The sequence below is a fragment of the Asterias amurensis genome, chromosome 9, assembly GCF_032118995.1.
Source record: "Asterias amurensis chromosome 9, ASM3211899v1".
NCBI classification, from domain to species: Eukaryota; Metazoa; Echinodermata; class Asteroidea; order Forcipulatida; family Asteriidae; genus Asterias; species Asterias amurensis.
Genome location: NC_092656.1, coordinates 21,382,033 through 21,398,847, shown reverse-complemented (window position 1 = coordinate 21,398,847; position 16,815 = coordinate 21,382,033). Strand labels below are relative to the sequence as shown.

General features: G+C 37.1%; 1 protein-coding gene across 4 annotated transcripts; it reads left to right on the top strand.

The window, feature by feature from the left end:
• Window positions 1–207: 207 nt before the first annotated feature.
• LOC139941604 (protein FAM227B-like) lies at window positions 208–16,704 on the top strand. 4 transcript variants are annotated; one of them, XM_071938182.1, is made up of 17 exons: window positions 208–269; window positions 943–1,147; window positions 1,854–1,962; window positions 2,183–2,326; window positions 3,372–3,392; window positions 5,728–5,840; window positions 6,425–6,529; window positions 7,538–7,636; window positions 8,562–8,666; window positions 9,492–9,618; window positions 10,105–10,236; window positions 10,643–10,809; window positions 11,602–11,756; window positions 12,510–12,587; window positions 12,975–13,119; window positions 13,635–13,682; window positions 15,769–16,704. In XM_071938182.1, the coding sequence occupies exons 2-17, from the start codon at window positions 962–964 to the stop codon at window positions 15,847–15,849; spliced, it is 1,815 nt and encodes a 604-aa protein (XP_071794283.1). In that variant the 5' UTR covers window positions 208–269; window positions 943–961; the 3' UTR covers window positions 15,850–16,704. The 4 variants fall into 4 exon arrangements, with proteins under 4 accessions (XP_071794283.1, XP_071794280.1, XP_071794281.1 ...); XM_071938179.1 differs by lacking the exon at window positions 208–269 and adding an exon at window positions 423–442 and having other exon boundaries at window positions 15,769–16,703; XM_071938180.1 differs by lacking the exons at window positions 208–269; window positions 3,372–3,392 and adding an exon at window positions 423–442 and having other exon boundaries at window positions 15,769–16,699.
• The last annotated feature ends 111 nt before the right edge of the window (window positions 16,705–16,815 follow it).

Sequence of the window (16,815 nt, the reverse complement as noted above, 5' to 3'; positions counted from 1 at the left end):
TCCGATCCAAGGCAACGTGTTCCTTTAAATAAAATATTTATTGTAAATATTATTTAAGGTCATACAAAAGCCGTCGGTGCGAACTGAATATAGAATAGTCGTCGTGAAAAGTTGGAAGGAGTCGGGTACCTTTATTTCGGTTTAGTTTGCAAACTCTTATGCCTTTAAACTTACAGGTACCAGTCGTGCATAAAAAAGCGTTCTTGACGACGAAGAAAAAACTCCGCAGCGGTGTGCAGTTTTCGTTTTAAAAATTCATCGAAAAAATGGTAGGTTACTTTTCAGTGAACTTAAAAAACAAATCATTGTGTTAATAAATACGTCAGGAATGGGCAGGAATGTTTTGGTAACCGATGGTGGTGTGTATTGTATTGTTTTCTGTTGACGTCGAGTCACTGAGAACTGACTGACGGACAGTGACCACTGTCAGTGTCATCATGCAGTTAGTAATTAGTTAGTTGCGATAATAACGATAATAACGTAACCCTCCTCCCGCGACAAATCAGACGGCCGCACAAGCCGGCCTGGCGGCCGTCGGGAGGAGGAGTTTCCGTATGGTGCCACCACTTTTTCATTCGATATGAAATAATATAGGAACTTATTTGGATAACTTTCCGTATGGCGCCACCACTTTTTCACTAATTTTTACAAAAACATAAAGGGATATCTCATTGTGAAGTAAATTGGATACTATATTATTTCATATCAAATGAAAAAGTGGTGGTGCCATAGGCCTACTGTCATACAGAAAATGGAAAAGTTTCCGTATGGCGCCACCACTTTTTCATTCGAAATAAAATAATATAGTATTTAATTTACCTGATTGATATATCCCTTTTTGTAAAAATGAGTGAAAAAGTGGTGGCGCCATACGGAAAGTTATCCCAGAAAATTTTCCAAAATTATTGATGGGTCTTGACAAAAAAACCTTATATTTTCAAGGGTGGTGTTACAGTCTTGGATGCACTGTAACCAATTCAAGATCTTATGTAGAGTGATTTTCGGTATCGATTTGATGATGGAGATGATGGAGGCCGGATGCAGGAGTCCAGCCTCCTTGGCGGGTAGCATAACAAGCAGCAAAGTAGACAGAGCAAGGCCTGCTGATACGCTGGAGTCATGGCTGGAGACACAGAATCTCAAGCGGGTAAATAAACAATTAGAACATTGCAGCTCTCAAAAAACCTATTCTTCTAAGAGCCAATACTTCTTCCATATAATATTTAGTGTACATGGCTGTTAAAGACAGTGGACACTATTGGTAATTGTCAAAGACTTGTCTTCACAGTGGGTGTATCTCAACATATGCATAAAATAATAAACCTGTGAAAATTTGAGCTCGATCGGTCGTCGAAGTTGCGAGATAATAATGAAAAAAAAAATTACCCTTGTCACACGAAGTTGTGTGCTTTCAGATGCTTGATTTCGAGACCTTAAATTCTAAATCTGAGGTCTCGAAATCTGCAGATTTGACTCCCATAAATGGCCGACCGTGTTACTCGACGAGGTAAAAGGAAAACCGTGCATTTTCGAGGCATGTTTGTGTGGATCATTGTATTCTACTTTTACAACACCTTTCTACCCATATGCATTTTATAACAAACGCTTACAAACGCTTTTCAAAGACCAACTCGACCGATCCAAGGCAACGTGTTCCTTTAAGCTCAATCGGTCATTGATGTCATGAGAGTTTTAACTGTTTTAGAGATTGAGTTTTGGACTCTCAAAATAACTCAGTTTATATAAGCCGGAGGTCACAGGTTCGAGTCCTACTGAGTACTCAATTTGTTATTGTTCTACCCCAAATTATTGTACAGTTTTTGTCAAACTTAATTTTGCTGAACTTTTGACAGGATGATTGGCCCAGGATTGAGGGTGAAGAGTGTGAGTTTGATGTCACGTCGGAGAAGAATCTTCTTGGAGATCGTGATGACATCTTAGAATCGTTGCGTGAACATGCACGTATCCTTTGGAATAAGAATCAGAAGAATGGAGGTTTTTTGCTCCCCATTTTGATGTCAGAAATATTCATTTTGTTTTTTTTACCAATATACACCGATGTGTGTTAGCACTGTTATACTCTCGAGTTCTGTGATTTGATATACTCTAGGGTATGATAAAGCGTTATATAAGAACCCTTTATTATTATTATTATTATAATTACTCCTTAACCTTCCCAAAGCTCTTCCGATGTACATGCTGGACAACCTGGGGTCCAAACTTGAAGATCTCAAGCAGAATCTAGACGTCTATGCTACTCAGATAGTCACCTCCGAGCAGATGTCGTACCGAATGCAGAATAATCTCTTTCACTCCCCGAGCTCAGGTAAGGGCTGAAGTTCAAAGACGGATTATTGTTACAAGCTCATCATTCATTGCCAGGAACCGGCCACATCACTTTTGCTGTCAAAGCCTTCCCAGTTTAAAGGCAGTGTACACTTGGTAATTGTCACAGACTAGCCTTTACAGTTGGTGTATCTCAACATAAGCATAAAATAACAAACCCGTGAAAATTTGAGCTCAATCGGTCATCAAACTTGCGAGATAATAATGAAAGAAGAAAACACCCTTGTTACACGAAGTGTGCGTTTAGATGCTTGATTTCGAGACCTCAAGTTCTAAACCTGAGGTCTCGAAATCAAACTCGTCAAAAATTACTTCTTTCTCGAATACTATGGCACTTCAGAGGGAGCTGTTTCTCATAATTTTTTATACCACCAACCTCTCCCCATTACTCATAATCAAGAAAGGTTTTATGCTAATAATTATTTTGAGTAATTACCAATAGTGTCCACTGCCTTTAAGGACCCAAACTCAAAACTGAGACTTGTTCATCAAATAGATGAGAATAAGAGTTTTGAAAAAACACCTAAGTACATGTAGATTGTAGTGAACATGAAACGACATGAAGTTTGTTAAGATGCCACTACACCGTTGACATTATATTATGGCTGATGTATGGGTTGTTTTTGATTTTAATTATATTTCACTTATTTGCGTGAGCTGCCTGTTTTTTGCGATGGGTACGTCACACATTTACACCTAACGGACCCTTGGACCCTAGAGCACAATTTCATAGAGCTGCTTAAGCACACAAAAAAAGCTAAGCAAAACAAAATTATGCTCTCCAAAAAGGTTGCCATCCAAAATTTTCCACATTTTGTGTCATAATATACATCATTTATGGCATGGTTTCCTGCTCGATCTTACTTGCCAGATCAAATATTTTTACTTAAACAGTTCTATGAAATTCAGCCGAATTCGCTGTAAACTTGCCTTAAATAAATTGCACAAATGGCTGCTTCTTTAATATTTGATGGTGTATGCTAATATCTTCCTTTGCTATACATTCCTCTATGCAAATTAATCAGGCCCTGTGGTGTACAAAGAAGGTATGATATGCTAATATCACTTGCACATTTGCATGAGAAGTATTGATGTTTGAGCAAAACAAACAATTGGTTTCAAATGATGTTATTCAATCGTCGCAAATATGAAACTAATTATGCCTGTCACTGAGTTATATATAAAGCACCACAAGCATTTTGCAAAACATTTTGTGCAGAACAATTTCTGCTACACAAATTTTGTAGAATTATTTTTTTGCAGTATGAATTCTGCATATTGATTTCTGGACATTTTGCAAAACAATTTCTGCTGCCCAAATTCTGTAGAAAAAAATTCTGCAGTACGAATTTTATAGAGCAATTTCTCCACTTTATGAAAACAGTTTCTGCAGCACCATTTCTGCTGCACAAATTCTGGAGTGCGAATTCTGTAGAACAAATTCTGCAGATAAATTCTACAGCACACATTCTGGAGCAATTTTGAAGTTGACCTGTGTGGCAACGACCCATATTGCTTTTTAAAACCGAAGACTGGCGTGTGTGAATTCTGAAAAGAGACATTTTAGATCACCTTTTTGCAGTAAACTAGGTCAGATTTAAAACCCAACTATCTTTTACTGATTTTGTTGGCAGAAGAAAACTGGTACATGTGCTTTGTATGTTTGTCAATAGAGGGCAAATAAAACTAATAATCTTACAAATTAACTGTTATTTTTCTTGCTTTGCAAATCTCCTTTCTTACTTTCAGTCTAACCTAATGTGTTGTCCAGTCTTTTGAAATTTGTTCCTGCTTAATAATTATTATAGCACTGTTCACTATTTGTATTTATCCGAATGATCTAAAAACCTTGTCATTCCAGATGCAGCGTTTATGACAATTTTAGGAAACAACGGTTTGTGGTTTCACTGACTGAAATTTTTTACCTGCCCCATCTCCCTTAAAAGAGTACAGGTCTGATACTTCATAATATGGAAGTGTCGTGGCCGAGTGGTTAAGAGCACCGAATTCAAACTCAGGTGTTTCTGATCCGCAGAGTGTGGGTTCGAATCCCCAGCCGTGACACTTGTGTCCTTAAGCAAGACACTTAACCATTGCTTCGTCCTTCGGATGGGACGTTAAGCCATTGGTCCTATGTGTTGTGTAACACATGCAAAAGAACCCAGTGCATGCACTTAATATCGAAAAGAGAAGGGGTCCGCTCCAGTGTTCCTGGCTGTGGCTGCTGTATGCGCCGTAGCAGCATGTAAACCTAGATGGTGTGCTAAGGAGTGGGTCTCATAATTTCAAATCTTTGTCCCACTCACCTTGCAGTAAAAATAATTGTTGCTTTGTATCCTTTGGAAAAGGCGCGCTATAAATACGTTTATTATTATTAATATTAACAAAGGCAATCGCCTCTATGCCCCTGGTCATTGCCTGATGCCCCTCAAAACAATCCATTTGGTTTTACCTCATTGAGATGCCCTTCCCTGAGAAAAAAAAATGCCTTGCTTTTTACGAGAGTGAAGTATCAGGCCTGAAAAAAATGATCATAACTATGATATGATATTTAAAAAAAAAATTCATGAAAATAATTAATGCACATATAAATTACTTATAAATGACCGAACTTTCTTTTGTTAATTCTTTCTGTCTTGCACATTTTGATTTGCACATTCATTCCTGCACAGCACCATTAACAAGTACACATTTAAACAGCATGCTAACTTTATTTCATTAAAGCACCAAGTATTATATTTCAAGCACAACATATGTACAGATTCCTGTACTGGACATATTTATAGTTAGTCTTGGCAACAAGGTTTAGGCCTGAGCCAGGATAAACAAATGTTACAAAAACTAGAAGGAAAACAATTTGTTAATGACCTGACATTTCGACCTGATCAGAAAAATATTTAACGCAATTTTTTTTGCCCATACACTACAGTGTAGTTGTCATTTTGTACACTTCCCACCTTGTCATTGTTAAGATTCAAACCTAACTTATATAACCAGATAACCTCGAACAAAAATCTAAATATCAAGTATTTACAACAATGGAAACTTATTTAGTCGCTTTTATTACATTTTGGAGTGAAAAGGAACAAATGACAAGAATGGGACTTGAACTTGCAACTGCTATTCTGTTTCTAAAGCACAATTGTGTTCGCTTCGTTAGTGCTAGATAGCTGACAGAGTCCAGGCGATGCAAGTTGAAATTCTATCTAGTCGGTTTTTGTTTGTTCATCCCAAAATATTTAAAGACTGGAACAAGGTAGTAAAATTTTAAATAAATACATCTTAAACCTTAATCATATTCCTCCATTTAGGATTTCTAACACCCAACACAGCATACATGTACCCAGTCAGGTTCTGACTATAGTTTACTTGATTTCATAGTGATGGAGAAGGCATTGGAGTCCAATGCAGTGAAGGCCAGTCAGCGTCAACGTAAGGATAAGACCTATGAGCTTAGAGCGCTGATCCTTGGTAGCAAAGCCAGGAGTGTAGAGGTAGGGAATCATTATAAAATATTAGTCTCAATGTTTCTTTGTAGTTTCTCATTGAACATGTTGAAGAAAGCTTTGTGATTAAAGACACTGTACACCTTTGGTAATTGTCAAAGACCAGTCTTTACTTGGTGTATCTCAACATATGCATAAAATAGCAAACCTGTGAAAATTTTAGCTCAATTGGTCAGCAAAGTTACGAGATAATAATGATAGAAAAAACACCCTTGTCACACAAAGTTGTGTGCTTATTCAGATGCTTGATTTCGAGACCTCAAATTCTAAATCTGAGGTCTCGAAATTAAATTTGTGGGAAATTTCTTCTTTCTTGAAAACTACATCACTTCAGAGGGAGCCGTTTCTCAGAATGTTTTGTACCATCAACCTCTCCCCATTACTCGCTACCAAGTAAAGTAAGGTTTTATGCTAACCATTATTTTGAGTAATTACTAATAGGTTCCAGTGCCTTTATTCTTGTTTCCTTTTCACCAACCTGTAATTGTCGTTTGCACTGTTGGATGTGAAATGAATTAAATAAAAGCAAATACAATTGTATTTTTAATATTCATTTCTGTTTTCGTTGATAGACAACCACCTTCCCAGGGTTTAGTAGGAGTGAACTAACAGAGTTGCCTCATGGACTGGAGGCACCACAGATACTGGATAGGATCACAAAGGCTCAAGACTTCAATGTAAGTAGATATAATATATCTGGTTGGAGTCTAGACGAAGTCCAAATACAAATGCTGAACCTTTGAGAAGAATTGGGGGGTCTAATAAAAACTAAGATAAAAGCCTTAGGATCAGAGTCCAAGAATAAGATTTGAAAAATCCAAGACCAAGGCTGGGTAAATGAGACCTGAGGTCAAACACAAAGACTGAAACACTTAAGAGTTAGGACTGGAATCTGAAGTTTTTGATTAAAATTTATGCTGAGAATCCATGACTAACATCTGAAAGTCCAAGTCTTAGTTCGGCTAAGCAGAAGAGACTTAAAGTCAAATACTGAGATTGAGACTAAAAAGAGTACGTAAAAATGCTGAAATAAGTTTTTAGTAAAACCTGAAGGTCAAAGTCTAAGATTAATATCATGGTCTGATAAGGGCTGAGTTTGGAAACTTAAGAGCCCGACTAAAGTCTAGAGGACCTAGACCTAAATTTGCTTCATGAACAAATTCTTGCTGTTCAAAATGTGTGCTTTACACAAGAGTTGTCGACAATTCAAGCACCTAGTGGTTATTATTATGTCACACAAATTTTGTAACAAAAGGGTAAATACAAAAAATAGTTAATGGCCTGATGTTTCGACCATAGCAGAGTCTTTCTCGAAGGCTAAATGACAACACAACAAACATGAACGGGTAACTAAGTGAAACATAAGCAGTGAAGTGGAAATACATGAATGGGGAATACAGACTAAGGGTAAATAGGTAAATTTGATAACCAGTGCGTTAAACCTTTGAATTTTTTTTATTTTTTATTTTTATTTTTTTTAAATAATTTTTTTTGGTTTGTTAATTAATGATTAATTACGTAGATTAGTTCTTTTTAGCCTTTTTTTTTCTTTTTCTTAAATTGTATCTATGTGAAGCGCCTTGAGTGTCTTTTAGGCGGACTTTGGCGCTATATAAGTTTTCGTTATTATTATTATATTATTATTATAAAAGACAATAATTTTGTTGTGGATAACTTTTCTGCAGACTGGTTTCAATAAGTTCTGGAAGAAGCTGTTTCTGTCGGAGGCTTCAGTGGCCGTCATGCAAGACACGTTCTGGTGGTTCTTCCTACAAGAATATCAGGTGAGAGTCAATCTGAGTTTGTATAGGGTGCGTTCGTTTAGCTTCCCCTGGTCGACCCGGGTGTGTGGCGGTTGTTTTTTCCAGGACGAACGTGTGCAGATTATTACCCACGTTCGTCCTGGAAAAAAAAAACGCCACACACCGGGGTCGACCCAGGGAAGCTAAACGAATGCACCCATTGTTATTCCTGTTGAAATTTGTTCACTTACAGGCCTTGGACACCACTGGTAATTACTCAAAATAATTGTTAGCACAAAAAATTACATGTACTTGGTAACGAAGATCTTTCTAATGAAGAGCTTTTGAAAGTAAAAAACATTGTGACTGGGAAATGGCTCCCTCTGAAGTAACGTAGTTTTTGAGAAAAGGGGTATTATTATTCACATCCATACAAAGTAGGTCTTTGATACTTTGAAATTGAAAAGGTACCCTAATTTTATCTAGAAATGGTCTTGTTTAAAGACAGTGGACACTATTTGTAATTGTCAAAGACCAGTCTTTTCACTTTGGGTATCTCAACATATGCATAAAATAACAAACCTGTGAAAATTTGAGCTTGATCGGTCGTCGGAGTTGCGAGATAACTATGAAAGAAAAAAACACCCTTGTCACACGAAGTTGTGTGCTTTCAGATGCTTGATTTCGGGAAAGGTCTCAAAATCAAATTCGTGGAAAATTACTTCTTTCTCCTAAACTATGTCACTTCAGAGGGAGCTGTTTCTCACAATGTTTTATACCATCAACCTCTCTCCATTACTCGTTACCAAGTAAGGTTTTATGCCAATAATTATTTTGAGTAATTACCAATAGCGCCACTGCCTTTAAAAAACCATAATTTTTTTTGAGTTGGGCTATTTTGCCTTTGAAGGTCCGTGTGTCACGCTGTTTCCAATGTATCTCAAAATTGTTTATTAATTTTATGCAGCCGAAACAGTCTTCGGACCAGAACAAGTTGTTCAATCGGATTGCCGATAGCTTTGTGGCTCTCTTCACCAGTGTCAACCCTGAAATAAAGGACAAATTCTTTGCAGTAAGTCGATCAAATAAATATGAGTTAATCATCTTGCTTTTGTTCTGAATATTACACCTTGGCAAATTTAAACCTAATTGCCTCCATGCATTATACTTTGTGTTTGGTGTTGCGTGGCGTACAGAATGTTTTCTGGCAGAACCACCAATCCAGTACAGCTATATTCTCTCAGAGTTGCCATTGCCAAACTCTCCCTGATTCTGCTGAAAGTTCCCTAAAAGTAAACCAATCTTTCCATGTTCTGATAAGAACGAAACCGAACTTGTCCTGCTGTTATCTACTAATTCGGAGTAGCTTAAGAATTGCATGCACAAAACAAAGTTAATCCCTGAGGTTTTGACCCTAGCAGAGTCTTTCTCAAAGGCTAGATTAAAGGAACACGTTGCCTTGGATCTGTCGAGTTGGTCTTTGAAAAGCGTTTGTAACCGTTTGTTATAAAATGCATATGATTAGAAAGATATTTTAAAAGTAGAATTTAATGATCTACACAAGTATCACTCAAAATTGCGTGGTTTTCTTTTTACCTCGTTGACTAACACGGTCGGCCATTTTGGGAGTAAAATTTTTGACTCCCATAAATGGCCGACCGTGTTAATTCGCAAAGTAAAAGGAAAACCACACAATTTTGAGGCAAATTTGTCTGGATCATTGTGATTCTACTTTTAATTCATCTTTCTAACCATATGCATTTTATAGCAAACGGTTACAAACGCTTTTCAAAGACCAACTCGACCGATCCAAGGCAATGTGTTCCTTTAAGAATCAATAGACACTTTTTGTATTTTATTTTTCTTATATCCCATTTGATAATTCTACCAATGGTAGGTTTATTCAGACTGCTTGGCCCAGTCAGTCTTTGCTGGCTATTGGGAGGCGTTCATAGACTCCCACAAGTCCTTTGACTCAAAGTTCAAGCAGAAGATTGCGACACTGTGCAGTGAGTGGGTAGCTGGTAAGTGCAAAAGGTCTTTTTGTTAGATAAAAAGGGATGGTACGTTTAGTTTTTAAGAACTCCCACTTGTGAATTCATCACAACCATTCTTAAAGATTTACATTGGCTACCAAAACGAGCTAGAATAGGTTTCAACATTTTGGTTCTGACTTGTCTGTGTATCCATGGCATTGCTCCTATTTATCTTCAATGTTTAGTATCTAACAGCTAGAAATCGGACATCATGTGACATAAATCCCTTCGGACTCCTCCAGTTATCAAAACCAAATCGTATGGTTACCGCTCTCTCTAACATGCAACAATTTTTTTTCCAAAGAGAAGATTAAGTAAACAAGCTTTATGCTTGCATGTTTCACAATCTGTTATTACTTCCAGAAGGCCCTAATAAAACGATTTGATTAATTTGTTATATATGACCTCTGTTAATATTTCAGTCACTTTTGACTTTTTATTAACTTTACTTATTTCTTTTACGGTATTTTAAAGGTATTAAACCTGGACCCGATGCTTGGGATCACTGGGACGTCAAGAGACTGCAACCAAAAAGCATGAATAAAGAGAAAGAAGAAGACAAGAAGAAGGTGGTTCTCATCAAGGAAGGAAAGATTAATAAAGAAGGTATGAAGATTATTAAAGAATATGTGAAGATTGATAAATGGGCGCAAATGAATGACACGTGTGTGGTGGGGGGGGGGGGAGGGGGGGAGGGGGGAGGTTATTGGGTGCTGCTTCTTCTTATTTGCAGGCATGCAACTTTTCAGCTGATCAGCTGATTTCCTCTCTTTCTTTTCAAAACAGTGCCAAAGAAAACTGAAAAACACTGTACAAATGTTAAGTGTCATTTGCCATTTCCTTATTTTTGTTTGCAATAAGAAAGTTGCATATCTTTTATTGTGTGCACACAGCAAGATTTTGTGTTTCAGCCAGATCTCAGATTTTTTTTTCAACAGTTTATCACATCCCTGTAATATTTTTACATTCATGAATAAATTCCATTTACCTGTTTTTTGGTGTTTATCTGTAGCTGATTTTTCGATAAGCGTTGACGTACCCTCTGACGAGGAGAATTCATCCGAGGGCGCTCTGGCGGCAGGCATGTCACGCGAGGCCACACAATTGACGAATAAGAGCCTTCGATTCCATGCTGCAGCTGGTGCTGCCTTGCCTGCAATCCCTCCAATGCAGACCGAGGTACGTGTTTGATGGTTGTGTTGTACCGTAAAAGCCTGCTGCCGATTACAGAAAACTTTAAAAGTCCATTTGGGCTACCAGCCAGGCTTCTGATGGATGAAACCCAAACCTACATCCGTATGTACTGTTAAGGGGGTAACCCTGTTTCAGTCCCAGGAATAGGTGGCAAAACAGCCCCTGAAAAAAAGAAAAATCAATTGTAGCCCACGCCTTGAAGTCGAAATGCAAACGGCAGAAAGCCGAGTACAACACCAGGCACACAAGGCCTTGAAGTATGAACCAAGCTATTACTCTGCTGTGTTGACAGTTGATTATAAGTTTGTACTCAGCTTTCTTACTTTTGCATTTTGCTTACTTAGGATTGAAACCAATGACCTCCTAAGTCCTGTCTGACAATAATATGGCATGGTTTTCCCCATACTTAAAGCCATTGGACACTTTCTGAACAGAACAAAAATTAAAAGTTCACAGATTTACAAATAACTTACAGGGTTTACAGAAGGTAATGGTGAAAGACTTCCCTTGAAACAATTATCATTCTTGATATCGAGAATAACGGATTTATTTTAATCACATGTCAAGACACGGCGAAACGTGCGGAAACAAGGGTGGGTTTTCCCGTTATTTTCTCCAGACTCCGATGATCGATTGAGCCTAAATTTTCACAGGTTTGTTATTTTATATATAAGTTGTGATACACGAAGTGTGGGCCTTTGGACTGTTTACCGATGTTGTGCGATTGCTTTAACCAACAGATAACAAGATCTTCTCTTTCTGTATTTTGACACACAGTCACATCAGATAGGTCCGGGGCCAGACTTTGAGAGAGTGTTATTCAACATCCAGGGTCGTAGTCCTCTCATTGCTCACTACCTCTACATGAAGGATCTAGCAGGGAATGAACACATCGGACGCAATGTACGCAGGACAGAGGTCGCAAATATACCATATCCTTTTGGGTGAACTCTTTAAAGTGAGTCTGTTTGGTTTCGAGAAGAATTAGAGGGATCTCTTAAAGGCAGTGGACACTATTGGTAATTACTCAAAATAATTATTAGCATAAAACCTTTGGTGGTAACGAGTAATGGGGAGAGGTTGATAGTATAAAACATTGTGAGAAACGGCTCCCTCTGAAGTAATGTAGTTTTTGAGAAAGAAGTAATTTTCCACTAATTTGACTTCGAGACCTCAGAAATCAAGCATCTGAAAGCGCCAACTTCGTACGACAAGGATGTTTTTTCTTTCATTATTATCTCGCAACTTCGACGACCAATTGAGCTCAAGTTTTTACAGGTTTGATATTTTATGCATATGTTGAGATACACCAACTGTGAAGACTAGTCTTTGACAATTACCAATAGTGTCCAGTGTCTGTAAGTGAGTATGCTTGATTCCGAGAAGAACCAAAGCTATCTCTTAAAGCGATTCTCACTTGGTGTATCATAACATTATGCATAAAATAACACTGTGAAATAATCTGTGAAAATTTTCACTAATTTTCCTCTGGTTAGGGGCTCTTCTATGAGGAAAATGTAAGTTTGTATTGGAACCTTGTAGAGGGCACCACAGCAAAAGCATAAGGCACCACAGCAATTGCTGTGGGTGTCGTTGGTTATTTCGAGGTCTGGTATTTTATGGTTTGCATATTACACAATGCAAAGCTTAACATCTTAATTGCAACCTTCCTTAACTGGTCCAACTCCTCCAGCCATGACGTATCGTGAAGTAATTAAAGACACACAGCGCATGAGCAAATCCCTCAACACAGAGTACCAGAAGTAAGTTTGTCTCCAAATTCATAATTGTTCATATTTTGTAAATATTTCAGTCTGTGTTGTCTTGCCTACTTTTTAATAGATGTAAAGTTTTCATTGGGGATAAAGAATATAATTTATTTTGTACTCTTATACACCGATGTGTAATAAGCACCGTGTACTCAGAAGTTTCCTGAGTTCTGTGTCTACTTTTGTTTGACTCTTTTGGTGATTAATGATGGTTTCTGCATATATTTTCAAAACAAATTTACTTGCCATTTTGTTTTACTTTAATTTTAGATTTCTGTGTATTTTATATTTGCTATTTTTTTATCAACAAATCATGAAAAGCAAAATTATCAATAGTTTTTTTTTTATATCCTCCATCTACCCCTTTCTTGTGTACTTTAGGATCAAGGAGGAGTTGGCGAGAGAGATGATGGCCATTGAGAAGCAGAAGAGGGAACAGACGAGAGAGATCGAACAGTTAAAGCAGAAGATTCTACTCCGCAATGTGGACGTCAAGATCCTGAGCGAAAAGATTCTTGATATGAGGGTGAGTTGAGTCGTTTTAGGGATGAGATAATAATTCCTTCAAACCAGGAACACTTTGGCGAACTAGGCACGTGTAGAGTGAACTGTGCTTTGTGCAGGGGTCAATACTTATCTAGTAATGTTATTTCAACGATTTGTTTCAAGACATGATTTGCTTTCTTCGTTGCCACTAAATAAAACGAAGATGCAAATTATGTAGTTCTTTGTACATTTTCAAAATATGCATCTCAAATACGATTGTTTTTTCAAAAATATGAATCTCAAATTTGATTGTTTTTCTCCCGTACCATTGTGCAAGAACTCTGTCATGTCTATACATGTATTGATATTTCAATCTATTTGTTTTAAGGCATGGTTTGCTTTTTCTTCATTACCCTTCTTCCTTTTTGTTTGCCAGTAAATAATAAAAGGAAGACACAAACTATGTATTCTTTTACATTTTAAATATTCGGTCTAAATTCAAATATGATTGTTTTTCTCCCGTACCATTCCTTTCCAAATTGCTATTTCCTAAAGGGAAAAGAAGGCATCTTGAGTTTGCTGAAGGAGGCAGCTGGACACGAGGTCTGACAAGAAAGCTGATAATATTAATCATCTTTATTGATCTTGATTTGCGTAATCAACAGTTTTTGCGAGAAAGCATAATTCATGTACATTATGTACAACTAACATCTTCATTGACTCACTGTGTATTTTTCAATCATCAGCAAAGTGTGATGCAAAAGCTACCAACTATAATGCATAGCAATGATTGTTCACTGTGTAATACATTAATCTTGATTTGTTTAACCCTTTAAAGACCATTCATGTCTGTATAGCTATAATTTCTTCCGTAAAATTGAACTTTTGCTGAATTTTCTTTTACCATGTCCTGAAAAGTAATAAGAAGATTAAAGGGAATGTACACGTTTGGTAATTGTCAAAGACCAGTCTTCTCACTTGGTGTATCCCAACATAAGCATAAAATAACAGCCTGTGAAAATTTGGGCTCAATAGGTCAACGAAGAAAAAACACCTTTGTTGAACGAATTTGTGTTAGAATTTGTGTTCTGGCTAGAAGTCTCTTATTATTTTAGTGAGAAATTACCTCTTTCTCAAAATCTATGCTACTTCAGAGGGAGCCGTTTCTCACAATGTTTTATACTATCAACAGCTCTCCATTACTCGTTACCAAGTAAGTTTTTATGATAATATTTGTTTTGAGTAATCGCCAAACGTGTACCTTCCCTTTAAGTTATGTTTTTGTTTTTAGGATTGTACTCTGCTAAAAATAGTTAACATAATACACCTCTGAGAAAATAGTAAACACGTTTATGGGTATTGTTCGTGTGTCAAATAAAAGATTGTAGAATTGGTGAAAGGAACAGAGAATACTGCCATACTGCTCTCAAAACCTTGACTGCTCTCAAAACCTTGGTGAATCTTGCTCGTGCGGTCAGGGCCCACTGTCATAAAGTTGTCAAGCTAAAAAATACTGCTTAAAAAATGTTTCTTTGAAAGAAACAAACTAAGTATCAGATACACAATCTACTTGCATAACTGCATACTTTTCATATGCATACATTTCCATACAACTACCTTATTTCATTTGCAAAGAAATTGTGAACAATTAATTACGCTGAAATAACCAATTAGAATACCCTCAGCTATCTCTTGAGAATGCTGTAAATTGACTTCATTATGCAAAAGTGCCCACTTATTACCCCCAACCCCCCTCCCCCCTCCCTCCCCCCTGTAGCAGGCAGTTAACATGTGTGATATAACTAACTTTTTGATGTGCTGAGTATTATAAAGTCCTGTAGTAGACAGCTTTGTTTATAAAACTAGTGATCTTACATTCCGGGGGCATTTCCTAGGAATTGCTTGACATGACTGTTCAGACATTACATTTTGTATCATAAATACCACACAAATTAAAGCAATTGACATTGGGACTAAATTGGTTTGAAAAATGTGACGGGCTCTACAAAAATGAGTCGCTTGTCGCAAAGCTCACTTACCAGTTAAAGGTTGTTGAGTGATGGGTGGGAGGGTGAACAAAAAATATTTTTTTTTTATATTTTTAAAAAGTGGTTTTATGCTTCTTTAGGGTCTGTATTTGTTTTGATTGATAATTGTGAATAAATCAATTTTTTTTTCATCCCTTAGATATCATTAGGTGATGTTTTTACTAAACGGGCTGTTTCCCCAGTTTGGGTTATTTTCAGATTATGACATAATCTATTTTTCAAAAGGTCATAACTTTTGAACTAAACATCACATAAGTGTGTAAGCTGTGTCAAAATGAAGCTCTGTATGCTCTTTTCAGCCATGTATAAAACTAAATAAGTAAATTTTCCCCCTTGTGACTCATTGTCACAGAGCCCATCACAAATGGTCTAATACCCCGCAAGACTTACACGATCTATATCTGCTGCCACCTATTGTCCGAATGTCTGCCATTAGAGAAGAAGACATAACAAAATCACACACTCTTGAATCTCGAATTGTTGTACTCTCCTAAAAGCTATGCTGCTGTCCGAGAGAGGGTGTGTTGCAAAATCCATTGCAGAGTGTTATGCGTGCTTGTACAATTGTAATTCTAATTATTTAGTACATTTTCCTCTCTCCTTTTGACGTCTGACAATCTTTTATTGTTTTGATTTGACAGGAGCGACAGGTGATGCCAGCATCAAAGAGAACGGGGAGTGGGTATAGTTCATCATCAGATGAGGATTATGATGATGAGTAAGGAGTGTTTATAACCAACGGGGTGTGGGGAGTTGGAGGGTGGGGAAAACAGGAGGGTGACATTCAGTCCATCATTAGATGAGGATGATTAAGGATTGTATCCAATGGGGTGTGGGGAAGGGTAGGTGAGGAAAGAGTAGGAGTGGGACAGGGATGAGATTGTTCAAACTTTTGGCTGAATTCAGACTTTTTATGTCGGCCTGGTGAAGAAAATCAGACAATACTTGTTCCCACAAAGAAATCCTGCTCATTGGTCTACTTCTCTAGTGCTTTGGATACTTCGTCTCGGTAAAATTATCAAGAACCAGGCCTCGTTGGGATTAAACCACTTGTTGAAAACCTCTTCACCACACATTGATTCCCTTATTTATAAAGGCGCACTAAATCTGATGTAAAACCATTCAAAGGCACCGGTTAAGATTGAAAAGAGGGAATTCTCAAATTGTTGGGAAAGCAAGTGTGAACAGGTGTCTTCAGTTGCTGCTGAACAAGTTATGTATTTCCCTGAGGTTTTCAGGAAGTGAATTCCAGAGCCTGCGTGTTGCTGTAAAGGAAAAAACCCTTTCCCTGTAGCTGGCTAGACGAGACCGGGGAACAAGGAGCATGTTGCTGGTGAATCTTAGACCTCGTTTTGAAGTGCAGGGAGTCAAGTATCCAACATTACATATATGCCAAGCCACACGTGTTGGTTTCAAAAAAAATAATCGAATGAACATAACTATTTCTAATACTGAAATTGATGACTGGACAAAGAGATTTTGTACATGTACATACTTTATTTGTATATATATTTTATTTATCTGTATTTTTTACAATGATGAACTGTTAATTTAATAAACATAATTTAACAAACAATGAAAATTCAACAGTTTTGTAAAATAATGACTAAATCTATGCTTGATGAAATTAAAAAGATATTTGAAAAAAAATACGGGGTTTATCACATGCATTTGATTTATCGAGTTTC

Excerpts from the sequence above, each read along its gene's own strand:
- LOC139941604 (XM_071938179.1), top strand. Across the intron at positions 1,963-2,182 it reads ATCGTTGCGTGAACATGCAC|CTCTTCCGATGTACATGCTG; the intron begins GTATCCTTTGGA and ends ACCTTCCCAAAG. Across the intron at positions 10,237-10,642 it reads AGGAAAGATTAATAAAGAAG|CTGATTTTTCGATAAGCGTT; the intron begins GTATGAAGATTA and ends GTTTATCTGTAG.